Genomic DNA, 24620 nt, shown 5'->3' with positions numbered 1-24620 from the left:
CTGCTCATCTATACCATGTGTTGTTAATTGTGACAAGTCTCATAGAAGAGTAATATAGTGTAAGTACAACAACATTAGCACAGGTCCACCCAAATTTTTAAGATGGGTCAGATTCTATGTAGGAATGAGTATGATTTTATAGCATTTTTTAGTTAACCTTCAACGAGATGGCTTATAGGCTTGAATCAACCTCTTTTTATTTGTGCACTCTCTCACAAGTTTCATACAAGTCTTAAATTGAAAGTTCTGGTACATACACTTACTTTGTTAAAAGTCTCACAATTGACCAATCACATAATAACTTTAGATAAAATTAAGAAAGAAAGAAAGATTTAGATAAACAATATCTTAAGAACAAAAAGATACTTAATTTTCCTGTAGATATAAAAATATCTTACTACTTAAGTATATAAGCAAAATGGTTAGCCATAAGATACCTTCTTCCACATAAAAATATCTGCCTGCTTTGTAGCCTTGTAGAACTTAGCTAGCAACTTCCTCATACACTTATTATTATGTTTGACTTATAATACCTGAGTAGAAAAAAAGAGAGTAAATTTTTTGTAAATGCATGAAGGAGTTTTGCCTTAAAATTGAGTAGTGAGTCTTTATTCCATTGAGTAGTGAGTCACAGGAGAAAAAAAAAGGTGTTGCGAAAGAGGGGCGAATAGAAACTCAACTAGTAGATTATTTTAGATATTTGCAACAACATACCTAAGTGAGCATCATTTTGGAGAAAATTAATTGACGTAGATGTTGATAACATCAGTTTGTTTCGATTTCACTTGTTGCATATTGGTTATGAGTTGATATGTATTTTGTGTTTAAGACTATTGTGGTTATAAGTTGAAATAATTTGTTCTGAAAACTTTGATAATGAATATATTAATTTTGTTTCTAGGGTCATCTTCGGAAAAGTTTCGGAACCAAAGCAAATACTGCTGTGAGATTTTTAATGATAACTCAATGTGGTCAACAACCTATGTGAAGAATGCTAAGGCGATGAAATGAGCGAGTAATAGGAAGAACTTGGATTTGGTATAATTTTTCCAAATCTTTTGTAAAAAAATAAAAAGATGCAGACTATTACAAGTTTATCCTTTTAGAAATTATACATTTGTAATCGTTGATGTACTTTTAAACCTTGGGTGATGTACTTCTAAGCAATCATTGATGTACTTTTTGGCCAGGAGTGATGTACTTCCGAAAATGTAGTGACTTAGTGTCTCTGACTAAGCGTGTGTAAATCAGATGTCAAAACATGTATGCTTGATGCTTTTTAGATGTATGAACAATCCTTGTGGTTGATGATTTCAACTTTTATCTTTCATAAAGGCCAAGTGTGGTTCAAAAGAATTAAGTCACTCTAAGCTGAAGTAATTCAGCTCCCATAAAAGTTGGATTTCCATAATAGATAGTACAATGATTTTAATCATGACTTTAGCTAAGATTCTTGGATGTGTTGATGCAAAAACTCAATAAAAGTAACGCTAACTTTCACATATAAAGCTGTAGTCAAGCCTAGTTTGATATATAGTAGACCAACACCTCTTAAATTTTCAAAAAATGTTCTTGAAAACATAGTTGAGTGTTCTTGATATTCAGACTCTAAGAAAAAGTTGCACATCATGATCCTTTTCATTTCAAATGACTTAAGATTCTCAAAGACATGACTTGAAGGATCATTGTTGTCATACTATTACCAAGTGCTATTCAAAAGTATTCAATCAGATTGCAGATTTTTTCGGATCGTATATCCGAATATTTTCGAATTGGATACCAATCGTGAAAAAGTTCATTTCAGATATCTGAAATATGGGATTTTCGAATATCCAATCAGATTTATCTAAAAATACCTCTTCAAGACTGGATATCCGAAAGTATCTGAGACTTATTTTATGTATTTTTCCTTTGAAAAATTCAATATTTTAGTTTTTGTATATCCGATCCGATCCATAATTTCTAATATTCGATTTTTTCGGATCATATTTTTTCCAATTCAAAATTTCGGATCATTGGAATTGAAATGCCTACTAGCGGGGGTTTGTAAAGTAAAATTTTTCATCCCTACAATATTCTGAAGGATATAGAACTATGATAAACGGTTAAATGGTTCAAATTGCAACAATACCATTAAAAGTATATATTATAATCTCGAAGAGTGAAAGTATCTGCCCTTGAAACATATACACAATCATAAATTATATTCACCGACTGCCTTTTGTGATTTAAACTCAAAGACAAATACAGTCATATGAGATCTTGATAGACTTTCGAAGTACACTTTTAAATTATACGCTTGTTATAATTTTTTCTAAATTAACATAAAAAATAATAATAGTTAAACTTGTAAATTGACAAGCGTGAAACTCCAAACGATAGAAATAAGAACTATAATCCAATCCCACCCCCACTTGCGTAATCTCCCACTACAAGAGACTAGTGAAAACTGCATACCAGGACATCCAATCAGAATTATGAATGACTAAAATGCCAAACTCGAGAATGATAAAATTATCATCATGAAAACGTTTTCTAATGTATCAAATAAGGTGGTCCTATCATCCAAACTTAGCAACTGCAGCTCATCTTGCTTTAGAATGAAGGATTATGCAATACTTTGAGTTGAAGTTTGACATTTCTTTTAGCTCCACACACCATGATTTAGTGAGAATAAACATCATGATTTAGGTTCAAGGTGATGTACATTCAAGTCATCGATGATGTACATTCAAGTAATTGGTGATGTACATAAGCAAATTATTTGAACATAATAAATTTAATCATCTTTTATAGCTCCAACTTACTGAGAAACATTTCTAAGAATAGTATCAATATCAAGAACCAAAAATATAGATCATGGAAGCACGAAAATAGTTTTATTAATGTTTACGAAGTAGGAAAAAATAAAATAAAATGGTAGAAAATCAATAGAGCAACTAATGCTATCCAAACCATGGGCTACTCCCTATCATTCATCTCATTCTCTGAAGGATGAGCAACTAAGTTAGGACTAGCAGATTCTAAACTTGAACACCAGATATACTTAGCTTCCCCGCTACTTTGAGTATATTTTGAGAGAAAACTGAAGGAGGAACAAGGAATAGGGTGTTCCTATTATCCAACTTAGCAACTGCAACTCTCCTGCTTGTCACCAAGATAATGCATAAATTCATTTTAATAGCCCATATCAACATCATTGGCATCACAAAAAATAAAACCCAAGAACAGGCAGCCTAATAGTAATGCTTTGCAAGCATATCAAGCCCAGTTTGTGCAGTGCAATCAAGAAATTCTGGCGTGCAGCAAAACATTTGTCACTAAGCTGCCACAACATAATGGACATACATGGGGAAGATACAAATTCACAAGCATAGACTTCTCCGTGCACGTAATGTTACGTGGACTCGGCTAAGAGATCATATACGCCCAGATATTTATAAAGACTAAAAGATTAATAAATAGTGTCTTTATCAAACAAAGCAGATTTTACAAATGAGAAGCATGATTGGTCAATCCATAATCGGCAATCTGTATGCTATGAACATAGCTGAGCAAATTTAGGTGCAAATTCAACCATATAAAGCAGAACATCAAAAATCAGGATAGACTGTACAGTGTACACATGAGATGGCAAAATTAAAGATCATTCCAGATATTAAAAACAGTACTACTTGAGTTGTTATAGTTAACAATGTTATCTTGGTATACCAAAAGGAAAGCAGTTCTTATTGGATTTACATTCACCAGTGCTTGGCTAGGTGCAACCGCAACCTCATCTGCACCAATCTCCACTTCAATGTAAGTGTGAACCATCATTTAAAGACTGTGGATTGAAGCAGCTTCAAAATGGTCAAAACATATTAGTTGTTTAAAAAGTACAAGTAGATATAATATCAACAACAAAATCATATCACAACAGCCTATCAAGGAATTCATAAACCTGCAAAGGTATTCATGTTGTGCTGATTGCAAAGATCAACTTGAGAAAAATAAATGGATACATTTAACAATGGCAAGTGTTTAGAATGAAAATAGATTAACTTGAATGATTTTTTTTAAAAAAAATGGGATACTCACATCAAACGAATTATTGCTTTGTTATTATACAAATCAGATGTACTCATAGAGGCCAAAGCTATTAAGCTAGCACCTCTTAAATATAGACTACCTTTCTCGAACCTACAATTTTCTTCTATTTTAAATAGACCGTCCTGATTATTACCTCCTTTGTACTACTACTCTTCTAAACTTCCCATTGCACTTCTCTCCCTACACCTCTCTAAAGATTTTCTTTCTTTATATACTTTTCCTAATCAACTTGTTTCCTTTTATCCAATATAAATTCCCAATTTGTATTTAATAATGTCCTTGAGATTTAATGTACTTATAGTATAGCACCGATGTACATGTAGTAAACATATGATGGACATGTCCAAAGTCCATCAAATTATATAAGAGATCTGGCAACAATTGGTGAATGATGATAAATTGATACATAAGAGGAAAAAGAGGTAACCTCGCCAATGGAAGAAGCGCTATGTAGGATGACTTTTCCTAAAACATCTTCAGAGTAGAAAGAAGCAAAGATGGACAAAATAAATTAAGAATCTGAAATGGAGGCAGCAAAAGCAACCATTATATAAAGGTGAAGGGAGGAGCTGTAAGATTCAGGAATGTGTTTAGCAAATCCATATTAATTCTTTCACACACAACTTCTTACTTCACTGATCGAATTATATAATAGGTGAGTAGATCAGCAGTGCAATACAATATTGGCGAACCTCTTATGTATCTATTTTTCACCAATTCTAAACAGTAAACCAATCTCCCTCCATCGTAATACCCCTATTGGGATAATTATTCTATCAATAAGTTCAGACAAGTTACAAAAATAAGCTCCAACAAATCACTACAAATATAGTTCACGTAAGCACACCAAAGACAGGATAAATTCAATTAGTTTAGATAAGTTGAAAAGAATACATGTTCAAAATTCAGAAAAAAAAAATCACCATCAGAGAAACAATGTAATAGTATCCATAATAAATACTACATTCTAAATTCATGCTCTACCACTTTCACAAAGAATTGTATGACTTCCAAATTCATCCTATCCAACTCTGGAAATTTCAATAACAAACCAACTAAGCCACTAAACTAAACCTATTATTCAACGGTTAAAAATGCAATTAAACCACAAAACAACCATACACTATCTAAATTACCAAATTTACATAAAATGTAGCACTATCAACACATGTTGTAACTTGTAAGCACCCATTAACACGAAAATCAACAATAATATGTGTAAAAAGAATCATTGCTAAACCAATGAAAAATAAAATGTAGAACAAATTTAAACAAACCTTAAACAGGGTCAATATTAAACCCAGAAGCAGATTCTAAACTTTGACTCAATTCATCATTAATTCTTCCCTTAATTTCCTCACTTTGTGTTTCTTCAACTTTTTAATAGTAACCAAACAGGATTTTTGGCAGAAACACAGAAGAAATCATGAATACCCAATTCACCCCTTTGAAATCTCTTGAAAAATTTGATGTTTTGTTTTTTGGGTTTGGGTTTTTTCCCAAAACTTCAAACGAAACCCAAAATAGAAAATAAACAAAAATTCAAGTAATATTCCATTACATCAATAATTATAGTCTAAAAGACCTAATTTTCGATTAAAAGATGTGAAAACGTAGCTTATAATTGAATTAAGAATAGAACACAAGTACATCAATTTTAAAAAATCTAATTCAATGAATTAGGTCTATAATGCGTACCTGATGATGATTATTTGATGGATGAAGATCAGGACAAAAAAGTTCAGATTTTTGATTGTAATCAATCCATCGATGGCGAGAGGGATGAATTTTCGATTTTTTCCTTAGTGAAAGAGTATTGTTCAAGTTTAATGGAAAGTTGCAAGTTAAATGATGAGAGGTTTTGTTATTATTGCTATGGCCAAATCGCAGCCATTAAGCCTTTTATGATCTAACGGTTCTAGTTAATTCTCACATATTTAACTATTCTCACATAACTCTTCATTCTCACCGGATCCCGACTCTGTATATGTATATGTATATATATATGTATATGTATATCTATATGTATATATGTATATATATGTATATGTATATATATGTATATGTATATGTATATATATATGTATATGTATATCTATATGTATATTATTATATAATTTGTTTATATTAATATATATGTAATATATATATATATATGTATATATATATATATATATTATTATTATATATATATATATGTATATATATTTATATATATATATATATGTATATATGTATATATATATGTATATATGTATATATATATGTATATATTTATATATATATGTATATATTTATATATATGTATATGTATATATGTATATATGTATATGTATATGTATATATGTATAGGGGGCAAGATCACATGAGAATGCTCCTTACATGAGAAATGAGAATGAATCTCAACCACACGATTGGATTAGAGTTACAATACTTCTTCATTAGAGTTATACCCACCTAAAAAAATTTAGAGCCAAAAAGAAAAGTTTGAATTTTGAATTTTTGTTTCTAATATACTTAGTTTTTGGAGTTACATCACTTTTTCATTAGAGTTACATCAGTTATTCATAAGAGTTATAGCGCGTAAATATCATTCTCATTTCTCATGTAAGTATGCATTCTCATATGAACTCACTTCTATATGTATATATGTATATATATATGTATATGTATATGTATATATATATGTATATAAATAATACAAATTTCTGCCCAAAATTTCTCCAGTAGGTCAATGTGACCTTCAACCTGTAAAACAAGTAAAAAAATTTAAAAACCCAAAATCTCTTTCTCTCTCCTCCCCTCCCCCTACCACTGAAACCTCACCCCTCCCCCACCCTCAACCCCTCCCCCCACGGATGAAACCACCAGTCCACCCTCACCACCCCTTGCCCCACCACAAAACCACCCTCCCTACCACCGATAACACCACATCTCCCCTCCTCTACCCCCAAAAACACCACTGCTCCCCTCCCCTACTCCCGAAAACACCATGTCTTTCTTCCCCCACCCTCGAAAACCACCCCCACCAATCCTTCACTCCCGAAAACCATCCTCTCCACTCCTTCACCCCGGAAAACTACCAAACTCAATCATCCCACCCCCGAAAACCACCAATCCCAGCCACCCTAGCCTCGAAAACCACCACCCATCACTCCCTCACCCCCGAAATACACCAAATCCAGCCACCCTATCCCCGAAATACACCAAACCCAGTCACCCACCCCCAAAATACACCAAACCCCACCCCACCCCGAAAACCACCCCCCTCCAATCCCTTACCCCTGGAAAACATCAATCGCAACCAAACCAAACCACCATAAATGAAACTCCTTCCTCCTCCACCTCCTCCACTCCATAGCTAATCACACATTCCTGCCTCGCCGCGACAATGCATTTAATCAAATACGTCTCAAACAAATCCAATTCTAGAAACGAATTTTGTCGAAACCGTCGAAACGCAAGTAAGATGAAGAAGTGGAAGAAGAGATAGAGTGAGAAGAGGAGAGAGAAACTAGGTGTTTCTTGAAACTGAGGAAAGTGAAAGTGTGATCAGTAGAAGAGGATAGTGAATTTCGATTGTTTGAAGAAGTAAAGGAGGTGACGACATAGCTATTTTGTCTTGGCCAAGGGAGGGGTGGGGTGGGGTAGGATAGGAGGAGAGAAAAATATTGGAAGGGACCAACAGAAGAAAGGAAAAGAAGGATAATGTTAGGTTTTTTTGTTTTTCAAATTGAAATAAAAAATTTAAAAAAAAACAATAAGATAATGACACATGTCATAGTGGCCTGCTATAACAAGTTACAACCGGTATTGACCTACCAAGGAAATTTTTGGTAAAAGTTTGTATTATTTAAAAAATAATCAAAAGTTTATATTATTACAAGAAAACGGACAAAAGTTTGTATTATATCTCCATTTTGCTTTCCTTAATCTATCTTTCTATTTCCAAGTTTTCTGGATCAGTCCATGCCATATACCATCAAACTTTTTTGAAGCGGGTAGTTAGGTCACTAGAGTCATTCAGATTGAGTACTTTTTAACACCCCAAGTGCTTGCCCAATTCAAGAGTAATGGGCAGGCCTAAAAGTAGTACATAAGAGAAAGTCCCCAAATACCTTGCCTAGGTTTTTTGAATGCAAATACCTTGCCTAATTTTGGTTTATATAAATTTCTGACCATTGACTTTCTTAGCTTAACAATATACAAAAACCACTCCCTAGATTATTGACTTGTCCATTTCACATAAACATAGAATTTATTGTAGGGGAAGATTATGCCACGATGCCAAATTCAAGGGTAAAATGGTCAATTAGGCATTTTTTATCATTCAACATGTGAAACAAGCAAAAGTATTACTTCATGTTATCAACGTACCCGAAAACGATTATCATTGAAGTATAAACATTAAACAAGTGGATCCAATTGAGAGAATTGAAATCAGTAAGCTTCAATAAAGATAAGAAATAGAAGTACCATCATGTATAAATAATCTACAACTCGACAGTCCTCGTATGGAGCAGTACCAACTACCAGTCCCATATTTTATGGTAGATCATGATTCATGGTACAAGGGGCAAACATTACGAGACCCTATCTGCACATTGTTAGTTTCAGTAATAAAATTCTAAACCATTCGCATTTATGAGCCTACTAATTATTCATCAAACATGAGGTGTAACCAATACCTCTACTCATTTTCGCCTTTCTTCCATTTGGCCAATTACAGTACCAGCAAGGCGTCCTGTGTACATTGAGACTCAAAAGATGAGATTTCCACTAGACTTTTCCAATACACAAGGGGTTGTAAGTTATACCGAGATAGCATCGCAAGCCAGTTACAACTCCACTCAAAAGAATGAAACGCCTCCAAAAATGAACAGTTCAGAAATCAGCAACTGTGTTCAGCAACTTGCTATGACCCATAAGATGGGGAGGAGGATAGCTTGCGTGACGCAGGGCTGCTATCATATGTTCCCACTGGTTTGTTTGATAAGCGGCGCTTGTAGCGTTTTAACACGGAGGCCAAATTCTCTTTCCCTTTGGGAAAAGCGACATCTCCAGCTGCAGTGCCTGACCGACCCTTCCGACAGGAAATTGCAATCTCAACATCCTTGATTACTTCTAGAAGCATTGCTGAAGTTGTGACCTTTCCCCTGCTAACTGGTCTGGCAGCTGGAGGTAACATACCATTTGAAACAGGCGGACTTGATCTCATCTGATATGAGGCAGGTATTTGAAGGCAAAAGCACGGGGACATTGGAGTTCGAGGTTTGAAGAAAGCAACATCAATAACACCCTGATAATTAGGTAAATTTAGTCATTATAAAATTCTTCCTATGTGCAGTATATCTACGAAGGTATATTAGCAAACACCAACGCAACACATTGTGCAAAAGGCAATATGGACTTTGTGAAGTAGCTCAATCGGAAGGCAAACATCTGTTTTACCAGCATAAGCAGAATTATTCAGACAGCAAGCATAGCAGGCATAGATGAGCTAAAATACCTCTCTAACCACTAGGATTTAAGCACAAATGACCATTCCATGGTGTATGCTTGATGGTTTAGTGAGGGCCTATTATCATTAGTCAGGTCTTTATCTTGAAATTCTTTTTAGATTGATACAATAAGGATTTTTTTTTTTTTTTTTGTGAAAATACATTAAGGATCGTAGCAGTGAATTAATGGAGAAAACTTCCCCATGTCCAGATGAATCTATGTCAGCTTTCTTTCAAGTTTACAAATTAAAGATCTTATGGCACTCCAGGAGCTTAATCGGATTGTGAGCCAGATTATATAATTACTACTTCCGTCAACCAAATACCTGGAAACAATTGCTCAGCAATGGTTGGAGGTCTTAGTCTCAAGCAGTTCAGTCAACTAGAGGCTGTAAGACTCTAAGCAAAGGTTGGTATTTTTGAAAATCAACTTGTCAGTCATCAGATTAAAGTGTATTAGTGGATAAGGCAAATTGAGGGATAGAACCATCATAACTACACAAGGGAGGAGCTGCGTGAAGTCCTATGTGCAGTATATCTACGAAGGTATATTAGAAAACACCAAGCAACACATTGTAAAAAAGGCAATATGGACTTTGTGAAGTAGCTCAATCTGAATACAAACATCTATTATACCAGCATACGCAGAATTCTTCAGACAGCAATCATAGCAGGCATAGATGAGCTAAAATACCTCTCTCAACCACAAGGATTTAAGCATAGATGACCATTCCATGGCGTATGCTTGATGTTTTAGTGAGGGTCTAGTATCATGAGTCAGCACTTTATCTTGAAATTTTTTTTAGATTAATACAATAAGGATTTTCTTTTTGGTGAAAATACAATAAGGATTTTTTTTTTTGGTGAAAATACAATAAGGATTTTTTTTTTGGTGAAAATACAATAAAGATTGTAGCAGTGCAATAACGGAGAAAACTTCCCCACATCCAGATGAATCTATGTCAGCTTTCTTTCATCTTCACAAAATAAAGATCTTATGGCATTCAAGGAGCTTAATCGGATTGTGAGCCAGATTATATACTTACTACTTCCATCAACCAAATGCCTGGAAACAATTGCTCCTTCAATGGTTGGGGGTTTAGTCTCAAGCAGTTCAGTCAACTAGAGGCTGTAAGACTCTAAGCAAAGGTTGGTATTTTTGAAAATCAACTTGTCAGTCATCAGATTAAAGTGTATTAGTGGATAAGGCAAATTGAGGGATAGAACCATCATAACTACACAAGGGAGGAGCTGTGTCAAGTCATTCCAAGTTGGTTTTTGGCAGTTTATATGACAGCATTTGAGTTTTCAGATGAAGCAATGGAAAGGAAACATTTTGAACTGAAGTACAGTATTGGACTTGAGTTGACTTCCTTTATGGTGTTACTAGTTCATAGTCAACCAAGCCAATGGTTTCAAGCCTCACAAGAGATTCACAAGAAGGAGACTTGGCTAATGTATTGACAAGCTTTATTTCTTGGGGACATGCGGTTTTGTCGGTTTCCCATTATGTAGAAACGACATCGCTTTACATTTGCAAATTATACAGTTTATTCTCATGTAGAAGTTAAGAGCTTCTTTAAGGGGATCATCCTAGGAGTGTCTTAATGGATCCAGTGGTGAAGAGTGACTATGAGAGATTAAGGAGTTAGATTTATTTGGGGGCAATCTGACAGCGACATATTTGTGATGTTGTCCCATCTGAAAGTCCTGATGGGAATGGCTCAAGAATGGGAGAATATCATGAGAATTCTTCTGAAAATGGGGTTGGGGATAGAGAGACAAAAATATATCACATCATGAATTCTCACTATTTAAGAAAATTGACAAATGAATTCTAGGCAGGTCTGGCCTGAAGTTTGGCATCCTCTCTTTACTGGAAGAATCACTCAAGTACTTCCCAGCCCGCTAAAATTTCAAATCCTTTTGACTCACAAGCAGCCTCCACACAATTGGATTGGATGCACTAGCACTGGCACTAGCAGGCATTTATGCACTCATGCTTCCTAGATATGCCTCTACGAAGTTCAAGTTCTGGGGGCTTCATCTCCTCCTCCTCTCCCCTGCCCCCTCCCCCCACCCCTGGGGCTCTTCTCTGGATCAGACATAGGTTGACCACGAGAGCTTTGTTGCTTCTGGGCAGAGTGAGGCAGGTAACCAGGCTTTTATTGTTTTCAAAAACCTTGGCATAAGAATTGAGAGAGGTTGATAGTCTGTGGAGTCCAGGGTATGCTCGAGTTTACTACAGCTTTCCAGATAGCGAATTTGGGTGCCTGATTATCATCTCCAGAAACCACCAGTCATCCTTTCTCATATCTACTCGTATTTGGAGGCTAATCTTCCAAAGCAAGTTTAAACTTTAGTGTAAACAGCAGCATTGAAGAAAAAAGCTGCAGGTTCAAAAACCCAATATTTTGTGATTTGCCAATATTCAAGTTGGATTATCCTTATTTTGACATAGTAAGCTCGATTCGCAATTGTGAAACCATGAGCTGTCTCCTATAATAAGGATGAGCTGAATGTGTACACTGCTGCTGCTACAGCCTATAATTTTGAGATACTTACAGTTTTACTATATGAGTTTCCGTTGGGTTCTTGTTAGGACTCAGGAGGCATTGTATTGATTGGGTTGACTTGACTAGAGAGAAATGAGAAGGATCTATTAATTTCAGGGATCTAGCAATGCTAGTTGTGATAGTGGGTGATCTTTAGCTCTCTTAACACACATGCTCACGAGTTTTTCGCCGAAATTCCTCACTCGGAAGTAAATCATGATTGGAATGCTGTTTTCTGTTTTGTTAGACTCTAAATACAGTTAGTTCTTCCTCTCAACTCCCTTTCACACATTAATAAATATAAATATCTAACAGAACCGCTCCAGTCTATCAGCTCATTTAAATATTGCAGATCTGCCACCCAAATAACCAAACTAAGTAATAAGGCTGAATAAGATGAGTTACCTGGAGACGATTTAGGACGTAAGTGTATTTGCCCCAAAGTTCTGGACGACTTTCCATAAGTGACAGCTCCAGGATCCGATGGATGCACCACACACCAAAGCTTACAATAAGATCTGCTTTCCAAACACAGCCTTCTCCACACTGCGGGACTGAAGAAATCATATTTGCAGAAACTGCATCATCACCCTTAACCGTCGCACCAAGCCTCCTCTCAGAATGTGAGAACTGTAAGTCACCGATCTGGGGTGATTGTTTATAATCTCGAGACTCAACTTCATAGAAGAATTTTTCCCTCATAGCCACCCGATCAATGAGATCCTCATCAACACCATCATTTGGCCTAAATAGCCACTCAGATCCTTCCAGTTTCAAGAGCTTCAAAATACAATGCCTCAATGACTGCAGCAATTTTCTCTCCAATTCTGCAGCTGAAGGAGGCTCTTGAGTCATCATTGACCTATTACTAGCTGCCTGAGCTCCAAAATTGCTAATCTTATTAGCCACACCGAACTGTTCAAAAGGTTGTTTAGACCAAAGAGAACACGCATCAGCCCCTGAACTCATTCTCAATGAAATAGCATCTCGATATGCCATAGAAGGAGAAAGCTCATCAAATGCCAGTGGGGCCACAAGCCTTGACCTTGTACTCGAAAGTGAGGATGGTTCATAAGAAGTCCTACCAACTGATGTTCCGAAACCAACAGGGGTGTTAGGACTGTCCAATCGTGTACTTCTATCAGATGAATATAAGTTGCGGAGAGGAAGAGAGAGTCCAGAAATGTCTGGCAAACTGTGATATTTCTTGGTATTACTTTCAGCACTTGCAGCAGAGGAAAGATCATAACGTTTATCAGATTGCAAGACACTATTTCTTTGTAGAGCAAGATTCTGAATGCTAGATGGCTGTGCAGAACTAAATCCATTTGTTGATTTTTGCCCTAGAGCAAAAGCAAGAGACTCTCGATAGTTGTTTGGGACCAATGACGGGGACTTTTGAGGTGCGGTCTCTAATGGACCAACTGCATAATCAGATCTTTCCTTGGCCATTCGGTTCAGATAAGATGCAATTTGATAACCATGTACTGTTGCAGGCTGATAGTCCAAACCATCAGAAGATGGAGGGAGATGCAAACTCTGGTAACGCCTTTCCCCAGCATCAAGCATACTGCGATTGGAACTCTGCATATAGCTGTCAGGAAGCTGCATCTGGTTGGACCATAATGATGTAGATGCTTTACGTGCCCTATATGCTGACTCTATACTGTTTTGTAACTTCTGCTGATTTTGAGCATCATATAAACTCATGTTTATTGAATTATCAGATACTCTGTTTTGCAACTTCTGTTGATTCTGAGCATCATATAAATTCATGTTTATTGAATTATCTGATACTCTGTTTTGCAGCTTCTGCTGATTTTGAGCATCATACAAACTCATGTTTACTGAATTATCAGATACTCTGCCTCCCAAAGACTGGAACTGCATTCCATACTCCTTTCCAACTGAATCTGCAAAAGGCTTAGAGTTTGAGCCAAGCAATACATCAACTTTCTTGCATTTTGCTTCTTGTGTGATTTGGCCATGGAAATCATACAACTGTCCCCAAAATTCATCAAGGGCTGCAGCCAATTGACGTCTTGCCGCACGGCCCAACCCTGACAGTCTTGAGAGACTACCAGCACTGGCCCCACCTTCATCATTTTTTCCACCAAGACTTCTAAATGAACCTGGCCCATCGGGTGTACCTGGTGCGCCACCTCCATGCACATCTTTAGATGGTTCCTCAGACTCCCAGGTATCCCCTTCATCATCTTTCTCAGTTGGTGTGTCTCCCTCAATTCTCAAGGTCTTCTCAACTGGATCAGCTGGTTCAGTTTTCATAGGACTAGATGCCAATATTGGACCATCAGAAGGCCCACTTACCACACTAGAGACTGGCACGGATTCAACAGAAGCAGCTGATTGCTCAGGGTCTGGGTGGAGACATTTAGATGAGCCAAAAGCCATACTTTCTACCAAATTATTTTCAATAGCAGTTGCATGAGGCTCTTGAACACTGTCCATAATTGTCTCTGGCAAACTAATGTCGTAATTTGGAATTGTCAAGTCTGGATGGCTACGCAAGGACTTCTCCTGCACTGGCAAAGATTCTGGCTTATTAACAAGTTCCTCAGGAAATCTAGGCTCAGTAAAATCATTTCCCTCTCTCTGTGTATATGATTCAGGTGCAACTTGCTGAGAATCCCAGTTCCAAGGCTGGGAGTCCAATTGAGCTGTTACAGATTTGAGAGGAGTGGCTGCCAACCAGAGCATAAAACTAAGTGAGGTGCAAGCAGTAACAAGGAGCAAGACATAAGCCATAGATGTAGCACCGTTCCCCATACTCCAACGCAAGTTACCAACCCAATCACTTTCCCCAAAAATCATCTCCACGACAAATATCATCTCTAAACCCAGCATTCCCATGAATATCATAAGGACTACAAACTCCAGAATAGGTGAAATTTTTTTCAAACCCATAATAGGTCTCGATGACGCAATTCGGAAAAGAGGGATCACAGAAGATGGCAGCAGAAGAGCCACCATGACCTGGGTGCATATCAGCATATGGTACATTCCTTCAGCTCCTGACTGCCACAGACAAAATAGCGCAAGGACAATAGCGAAAATTCTAATAGTAGCACGATGAAGCCACTCAGGAAGATCCATTTTAAAGAAATCATGCAACATTGTTTCTCCACCCTCTCCACAAAATTCCCAGCTTAATGCCATTATTTGGTTGGCCAAAAACAAAATCACAAATGAGGCAAAGGGTATTATTGGGTTCCTGTATGCCTGCGTTGAATATGAATGAGGAACTTGGTTAGCATGGATTTCTATTTAAGAGAGTAAAATCTACAATTGAGAAAGAAACCTGATCAAGTAGAGACATCGCATCTTGAAAGGTAAGCAAACCAAGGCCAGTACTGTAAGATACATTAGCAGCTGAATTCATGAGTACATAATTCACCAGGAATATGCCACTGGATATGGTGAGGCTAATGATAAAATTATCCTGAGATCTCAAACCCTTTAGCATGGAGACTGGCCCTTGATACCGCTGCAACAGCATATAATCAAAAGATAACAAAAGTCTACGAAATTTCACCCAAGGCAAAAGCAACAAAAGACAGTAATATGACGTAAGATAAACAAAATTAAAAAAATCAAAAGTATTTCAATAAGGGATGCAATGGCCAACTATAAATGAAGTCAGCAATAGCAGTGGCTCCAGCCTCCAAGAACTCAAGTTCAAAATTCACTCAATATATATAACATGGTTTGCTTTCTTTCTTCATTATTGAACATTTTAGAGCTCACGCAAAACAAAGCTTAGAAAAGCATATCAACACCCTTTATCTACTTCAAAAATTAGATTTTGTTTTGTCCCTCAATGAAGTGAATAGACAATATACATAAAGCCGTAATTCTCTTAAGCATCATACACTCTACAGTATGGCAGTAGGGGAACAAGTTTTTCAGCAAAGTTGATTTGTGACTGTGTGCTTCAGTGCCATCATATAAGTAACATATGAATGACTAAGCATAATAATAATAAAAATAATAATAATAATAATAATAATAATAATAATGATAATAATAATAATAATAATAATAATAATAATAATAATACTTCCAGCATTTTTTTTAGTTGCTACACTTGAACAGTGACCACTATTCATCAACTAATCTTGTCCCATATGTTATTATGTATAAGAAATAATATAGACAAGTGGAATCTTGTTTGATTCATCTTAATTCATATTTTCATAATATCAACTTCTTATAATTTTTCGTTGTGCGTCATTAAAGATATTACTGATCAAAATAATGCATTCAATAGTGTGAAAACAAGAAGTGTGGCAACTAAAAAAATAGAGGAAGTACAAGAAAGACAAACCATGAAAGCATGGAGTCACTCTGCCTTCTAGATCTCTATAAAGGATATCAATTACTAGAGAAAACCACAAAGCCTGTACTCCTATACTCCCTCTGTCCCAAAAGCTTCTTTAGACATTGAAATGGGTGAAAAACTATTACTGATAGCACTTTTTTTTAATTGATCAGCAAGACCACCAACATATCTCATGTTGATTGAAATTTCAAATGCAATTCTAGCCACATTCTAGAAAATGCTAAATATTAGAATTTTCACCGCATTTTGGGCACAAAAGGAATAAAATTATATACAGTTCTCTAATCACTTCCAGCATAAATTAAACTCTGTACCTTTAGCTCCTAAAGCTAAAAAACCATATCCCAAAGAAAATTAAATAACACCACTAGTTGTTGTCATAATTCATAGAGCATCTGCGTAAAAGTAATCACAGCGGCCAAAGGACAGTGACTTTCTTTGTCATATAGATCAAGAGATTGTGAATAATCCTCATCACATGTCTCACGATAAATAAATATTAATACTCCGCATTCAAGCTTTCATATTGAGCTTAAATGAATGAGCATTAACTTCTCTATAGTGCAAAAACTGACAGTCACAAGAATGCCACCGATCATAAACTGATTTCTGACCCCACCTCAAAAACGGTCAAGGAAAAGTCATAGAAGGAACACTCAAATCATATACTTTCTCCGTTCTTTATTGATTTCAAATGATGGTTCCGCTCAGTTTTTAAGTATATACAAAAGATGGCGGGGTAGTAAAAAGTACCCATGTGGGTGGGTAATTGATGAGACTTTTAGTTAGATTTAGGAAGGACGATTCAGTCCATTTGACTAGCTTTTAATACAAGAAGAATTGTTGCAATTACTATGAAATTATCTAAAGTAGTATATGTTGCAATTAATAAAGAATATAAGTATAAATTACGATACTTGATAACTTGACCAAGTCAACACTAAAGTACCTGTACAATGGAAGAATGGAGGTAAAAATTGTGAGGCATGACATTCGCTCCAAGTAGACCCATCAAAGCAAAAGCACTCTCACCACTCAACTTTGATAACAAACTATTTGAAGGAACCGGAAACTCAGGTAGACTGAGTAGCATCCCAAGCACATAGCAAGCAAATGTTATTCCTGCCACACAAACTACCAGGAACTTCACTTTGGTATTTTCCTGAAAGAAAGAAAGATTGGCAATGGAAACTAAAATCAAAAGATACCACATCTTGAGCTCCAGCCAGAATGACACATAAGTAGAGAAACTCACCAGCAGGGTGGAAAAAAGTGGATATAGCACGACATTTAGTGCAGTCAAAAGGATACAAGTGAACAAATCCAAGCCAAAAATCATGTTGAGTCCATGCGCCATGCCAATAATCTAGAACAGGAAAGACAAGAACACGTTCCATAAAAAATACAGTCAATCATAAAGAAGGGTCCTGCAGCATGATCATGTTCTATAGCACAATGGGAAACTCATGTACCATAGTAAGATCCAAAGCAATGGCTGACAGCTCGACTTGAATTCCCAGAAAAAAACACGTGAGTTTGTCATACTCTTCGCTGCAAATCTTCAGCATCATGTACAGCAAAGGTAACAAATCAAGATCAAAAACATTTATGCAAGAGTAAAACTTGAAACAAGCAGTTAAGTAAATGTAGGCCCATTTCTTTCCGTTTCCGCACATAATTTCTTTTTTCAATATAGTCTAAAACAAAGCATTCGGATTATGAAACTATAAGACTTTGACATAGCCCCTTTTAAATTATAGAAAAAAGCAATGTCATGATAACGACTTTCATAACAAGTGAATCTCAAATCCGAATCTTATTAAAGATCAACACGGAAAGTCATGAAGCGTCATTAAAGAACTAACTAATATCGAATCAATGGCTAAAAATTAAGCATATTCCGATTAGCCAAAAACGACAAAGAGCAACAATAGAATGCAGAACAGATTACATTGCCTTAAAAAGATACCTGGGCGAGATTTTTTCCGCTGACCAAACTAACTCGAGCTGATAAATAATGACACAAAACTGCCACAAAGTTGAAGACTAATGCAAATGCCGCCAGATCAACTCCAAATCGAGCGCCACTATCGATACAAGAAGCCCACTTGCCAGGGTCAATATACCCAATTGAGATAAGAAGAACTGGAGCTAGAGCAGGAAGAAGCCCCTGCGAAACGCCCCGTGCACTACCCTTATCATGTGGACTTCCACCCACCATTTTCACAAGCTAAACTCCGTCTCAAATTAAACTCAAATTATCAACTAAACTCCGCAACAATCACTTCCAGAACAACCTAGAACAACCACAAAGATCTGTTCCAGCTCAACTAACTCACATTTGCAGAAGTCAACACATATCCCAATCATTTCCTTGGAACTTCCAACTTAACCTCGCATTTAAAATTGAATCTTGAAACAAATATAATCTCGAATTAATTCAATTTCCAGCAAAACCTAATCAAAAATTAACAATCAAGAAAAATAATAATACTATACAAATATATATGTATATTCTTGATTTGAGCAAACATATAAATTAGCGTAAATGTAATCATACCTTGATTAAACTTCCAATTTCAAGATAGACTAAAGATTTTCCTTCCGCAAGAATTTCACCTCGATCTAGAACTCAAATCACCTCTTTTCAGCAAAAGACTGAAACAAAAATTCTCGCGCTAATAAGTATCAACCTCTGCTCACTACTTCAATCCCCAAATCGAAGCAAGCGTTAAACTAACTTCCGTTTCAAATCCCCAAATTAACTTATCCAATTCAATCTTCAAACTCTTTTCCCCTTAAATTTCAGTATCAGCATGATTTTCCCACTGATTAGGGTTTCGGTAAGAAATCTGCAATGACAGAGTTCAGTGAAGAAAGAGAAAAAGTTCAGAAAGAGGACAGAGAAAACAGAAGATAGATATCAAATGCAACAGTTTTTCAAAGATTAAGAAAAAAGAGAAGAATAAGAGAGAGAAAGAGTGATCCTTCAATGGAGGAGAGAGAAAATGAAAGAAATGAATTGAGGAGAGAGAAAAAGGTTAAAAAGAGTCTTGAGGAGGTCCTGGAGAAGTGAAGTGAAAATCTTCTTCTTTTGCGGTTGACTCGATTGTTACGCTTTTTTCCCTATATTTTTTAATTTACTTTTTTACATTTTTATTAGTAGTAGTAATTAATATAATTATTCCTCGTTTATAGGAATATAAAGAGGGTTGGCTCGAGATCTTAAGTTGTTGACACTCACAATTTGGTCACAAGACTTTGCAATTATTATAGTGGATTATTATATTATCCTATAATATTATATTATTATTATTATTATATGGAATCAAACTCAATGTTATGGAATGTGAATGTTGGCTCTAGTTACTAGTGAAGTGGTAGAAACTTTTAATGCACCTAGCTTAAGGTCATGATTGAATCTTGGCTCATGATTAGAGAGCTATATGAGGATAGAAGTATGCTTGTTCATTGGGTAATTGGATTAGATGTAATTATAAATTTTGGATTGGAGAAAATTCACCGAAAATTTTGGATATTCAGCAACTTTGCATATTAAAAAATTTAGGATCGAAAATTCAAATTATTCAATCTGTTTTTTTTTTTTTTTTTTGCTTAGATCAAATTCACTCAGTTGAACATCATTTCAACTATCTCCAATTAACAATTAGAAGTTCAAGATAGTAAACATCATATCAACTAACTCCAATTAACAAAAATGAAGTTCAAGAAATGTCAATCGTAATCTTTCACTCTAATTAACATTTAAAATAAAAAGGAAAAAAATAGAAATTTATTTGGTAAACATCATACCTTCAAATTAATTTCTCTAATGAAAAAAAATTGCCAACCCAACTCATAAACAAGTATTTAAAGAAAAATAAACTTAAGAAGAGGAGGAGAGAAGAGTTGAGTCGAAGACCATAATCATATAGTTGCTTTGATGGTGGCCAGTTAGCTTATGGTGGCAGATGCTCCACGAGAGAAAGAATGAAGAGGATTGCAAAGAATAAGGAGGACTAGTGATGGCGCGCCATTTGCCAAGAGGAGTGAGTTATTGGTGGCCGATTGGTTGGTGGGTTGGTATGGGCTAGTTGTCGTCATGTGAAGAGGTTGCATCTGACTGGGTGAATGGACGGTGAATTAGGGAAGTGGGTAATTGTGCAGCAATGCTTGGGTTAGGGGGGGTAGGTTAGGATTTTTAGTTTGAGTGAGTTATTTCAGAAAGTTGCAGCTTTCTTCAAAAAATGAACGAAAGATTCAGTATTTCAAAAAACATACGAATATTTAATTTACCTCAAAATATTTTATTTTTTCGATCCGTACCCGATCCAAAATATCTTAAACCTCAAAATTCAGATCGTTATTCGGAATTTCGAATCAAATTGAGTAGATCGTGGATCTGTAGAAACATAATCATGTCTCATCATTTAGCACCCAGTGATGAAACATTTTGTCTCCTAATTGATCTGGTCCAATGGAAAAGCAATCTGACAAGCTAAACCCGAAATCGTTTTAGGAACTTAAAGCCTATTTATTTAATCTAAGTCTAGTTTAAAAGCCCAACTAACTATTCATGATAATTAATTGCATTTAAAGCACGTTTTTGAAAAAGCTTAATTAGTTATTCCTAGTAACTAATTGTATTTTTTAATAAATATTAATTATTCTTGATCATTAATTATATTTTAATAAGTATCTTCTAAATTTAAAGATATTATGAAAATCATATTTTTATTCCTTAAGACACCTATTTTTCGACTCCCAAAGATAATATTTAATGAGGATAAAAAGAATCTTTTAAAGATTGGACAAATAACAAAACCGATCCAACCTGACCTTTGATGTGGTTTGCGCGCCGAAATGCATCTGTCACGCTAATGTTGTGCAAGCCCGACATTGAGACAATCAGCAAAACTTAGAAGCACAGAGCAGATGTACTCCGCGCGCCACGTATCACCGGCGGACCAAGGTCAACAAGCCTGCGCGCTACATATCCTTAGATTTATGCGATTTCTTTCGTTTTTCTATAAATAGACCTCGTTTTCACTCGATTTTGAACACACTTCCTACAAACTTTCACTCTCATTATTGCTCATATTCTCTAAATATTTCACATCTAAGATGCCTCAAATACACAATCAAATACATTCAAACTTCATTAACACGTTCGAATTTCATATTATAAACTTCAAGATTGGTTCTCTTGCAGATCATTAATTACATAAGACCCAAGAAACAAAGCTATAATTCCTGAGGGTCAATTCCAATTTAATTCCTATTTTTGATAACAATGTACTTTTCATGATGCAGATTTTAAAGGCATTAATGCTCTCTTGTAGATTTTTCTCTAATTTTCTCATTTTTCTTTTTATTTCTATATATTATATATTCATATGCATGTTAGATGCTTTAATACTTTCATCATTGCACATATTTATTTTTGCTAATCAAGACCTAAATATATAAATGTTCCAATATTAAAATCAGATAATTTGGACAACCTGTTAGATTCTTAGTAATTTGATTGCTTAAGTAACATGTCACCAAAAATTAGTCTTTTATGTGTTTAACGAACCAATCAATATTGATTAAGTTTTAGAATGCTTAAACATATTGCTTGGTTCTTTAATTGCCTAATATTAGACATGTATAATATTAAGTATAGACCAATAACGGGCAAACTTGAATCATGATCATATTTATACCCTAATCCTCGAACTCAATTTTTGGTTCATTGACCATTTATGAAGTAATGACGGGAAATCTGCAGTGGATAAGTTACTAAGTTGTCCCTATGATTTTCCAGAATCCAATGAAATTTATGAGTCGTCCTTTAAAGACTTGTTGACAGCTTCTTTATTTCAATACATTTTCAAAATAAGACATTCATAATGACGTAGTTAGATATGCAACAAAAATACACGTACAGGATCAGATCAATCAGGTCAAATTTTTTTGAACAATCCAAGATAGAAATACGTAAATATATATATATAGTTGATCTGAATTATAAAAAGTCAAAAAGTGTTTTGAAATAAGAAGGGTGAGGAAAAATTGAACTTATGGTATGAGTTAGTTGATTTAGAAACATGTATATTTTGAGTGTGTCTTGTAATGATATTGATATATATTAGGTTACGTAGTCTTAGCTGATAAGGTGTTGAATTATTATCAAGTGCTATATTATTGAAAATTTAGATATGTTACGAGTTAGTTAATTTTTTATTTAAATTTTTTAATAAGGTTAGAAAAATTATTTTAGGAAGCCCTTCGACGAGGGGTATTCTTAATGCATTGTTTACAAGGATGAAGTATAAAGCATAATCATTTCTGGTTCAATATAAAATTGTGAATCAACTAAATGATCGATGTTGGCTATATATCCAATCTGCTGCTCTGTTTACGTGTGCTTAATATTCTAGTTGTCATTTGAGTAACATTTGTAAATTTGCTATGATGTTTGCAATTTGCCACACGGCTTCCTAGAGTCATTGAAGTGTTTTGGTAGCTAGAAGATTGTCTCCCTCAATGATAATATTATGTATCCGTTTTTTTAGCAAGTAGAATTACTTGTTTGAGAAGAGCATCTTTCGCTATGTAGGTTTTAATTTTTCCTATTTTTAGGTGGATGGTTTGGTTGTCTTCCCTTCGTGGGTGCGGATGATGACACCAGCCATAACAGAGGAGAAACTGGTCCCTTTTTTATTTATGGGCTTTAGTTTTACTGACTTTTATATCCAACTATGTTTGATAACAAAAAAAATTTTTCCTAAATGTTTGAGGGTAATTAAACTACAACTTTTACCAAAAAAAAATTGTAGTTTGTTTTGCTGCAAGGAAATAGCACATCAATAAGGAAGTTGCTTTGCCAACCTCTTATCCTTTTTTGCTTATTTTCATATTTTATTAAACTTCTATAATTATATTTTTGTAAGATAATTCCAATCCTTGTATAAGATTGTTTGACATTCAATTGATTGTCAGACAGAGTCCAATATGCTCATTTATAATTTTATACTCAAGCCCAACGCATGAATTACAGTTCCCTCATCTTTCTTCTATGTTTCTCTGTTTTCCCACTATATCTCTCTCATCTGCCAACTCCTTTTTTTTTTATTTCCATCTCTCTTATTTAGACTACTGTTCACTTCCTCTATCTTTAGAGAATTTCATTTTCTTCTACTTGTAATAACGTTCCTTTGTTTGCTCCATTGCCAAACACATTGATAAATCATTTTTATATAGAGTTTTTAATCACATTTAGGTTGCATTATTAGAGCATATTAGTTCATATAGTTGCATTTTAGGTGCTATTAGCATTAATTATCTATTTTGTGCTTATTATGCTTCGTTTGCGGTTTTCTTAATATTTCAGGTAGTTTTATAGCTATTTGGACGCTTTCGAAGCAATTTTGGATGGATTGGATAATTCTTGCAATGGAAGTTGATGAATGGCGGTTTTACATCTATAAATTTATGCTCTTGGATGCTTTTCTTGATCCTTACAATCATATTAAGTGAAGTAGCTTCCCTGAGTATCCCGACATATCTTTCGAGAGTGAATGTGAGTTGAAAACGAAGAAATACATTAGTTCCAAAGTGATAAGAAACGACATATGTTCACTCTTTTGATTATAACTCGAATTTTGTAGATCATATCGAAGTGATTCAAGTTGCATTAGAAACTAGACTTCAAGTGCTTCACAACGATATGTCACAAGCCCATAGAAGACACATAGAGCTCAAGAAATTACCCTCAGAAGTTGACCCAGGAAGCTGCCATAAGTCTAGCGCCTAATGGGTTGCTACTCTTTGCGTCGTCAAGCTGTTGCCTGGTCCACTAGCCTACCAGCAGCCAATGGCGTGTCTGACCAGACTTTGTGCATGCAAGGCAACCCCTTGTTTGAATTTTCATGTGCGTTTGGCCGTTTGTTGTTGTGTATCATTAAAATCCATCGACCAATCATGAAACTTTCTTTATTAGTTTATTTTCCTATTTTGTTTTCTTTCACTTATTTAGAGTTTGGATTGGAGGAAAATATAAAAGAGGAATTTATTTTATTTTTTCTCATGCTTATTATTCCTATAGAACCCTAGTATTACATTTTC

At 35.2% G+C, this 24620-nt stretch overlaps 1 protein-coding gene across 2 annotated transcripts; it reads right to left on the bottom strand.

The window, feature by feature from the left end:
- Positions 1-8517: 8517 nt before the first annotated feature.
- LOC104884677 (ethylene-insensitive protein 2.1) lies at positions 8518-19590 on the bottom strand. Of its 2 annotated transcripts, none has more exons than XM_010669362.4 (8): positions 19069-19590; positions 18478-18965; positions 17981-18067; positions 17764-17874; positions 17458-17670; positions 15468-15653; positions 12554-15388; positions 8518-9391 (listed from the first exon to the last, which is right to left on the bottom strand). In XM_010669362.4, exons 2-8 carry the CDS (start codon positions 18727-18729, stop codon positions 9008-9010), a joined length of 4068 nt encoding a protein of 1355 aa, XP_010667664.1. In that variant the 5' UTR covers positions 18730-18965; positions 19069-19590; the 3' UTR covers positions 8518-9007. The 2 variants fall into 2 exon arrangements, with proteins under 2 accessions (XP_010667664.1, XP_010667663.1); XM_010669361.4 differs by having other exon boundaries at positions 18478-18920.
- Positions 19591-24620: the final 5030 nt, after the last annotated feature.

This window comes from Beta vulgaris, chromosome 1 (genome assembly GCF_026745355.1).
Source record: "Beta vulgaris subsp. vulgaris cultivar EL10 chromosome 1, EL10.2, whole genome shotgun sequence".
Classification (NCBI taxonomy): Eukaryota; Viridiplantae; Streptophyta; class Magnoliopsida; order Caryophyllales; family Amaranthaceae; genus Beta; species Beta vulgaris.
Note: the sequence above shows the minus strand (reverse complement) of the source record. Positions and strands in the feature narration are given on the sequence as shown.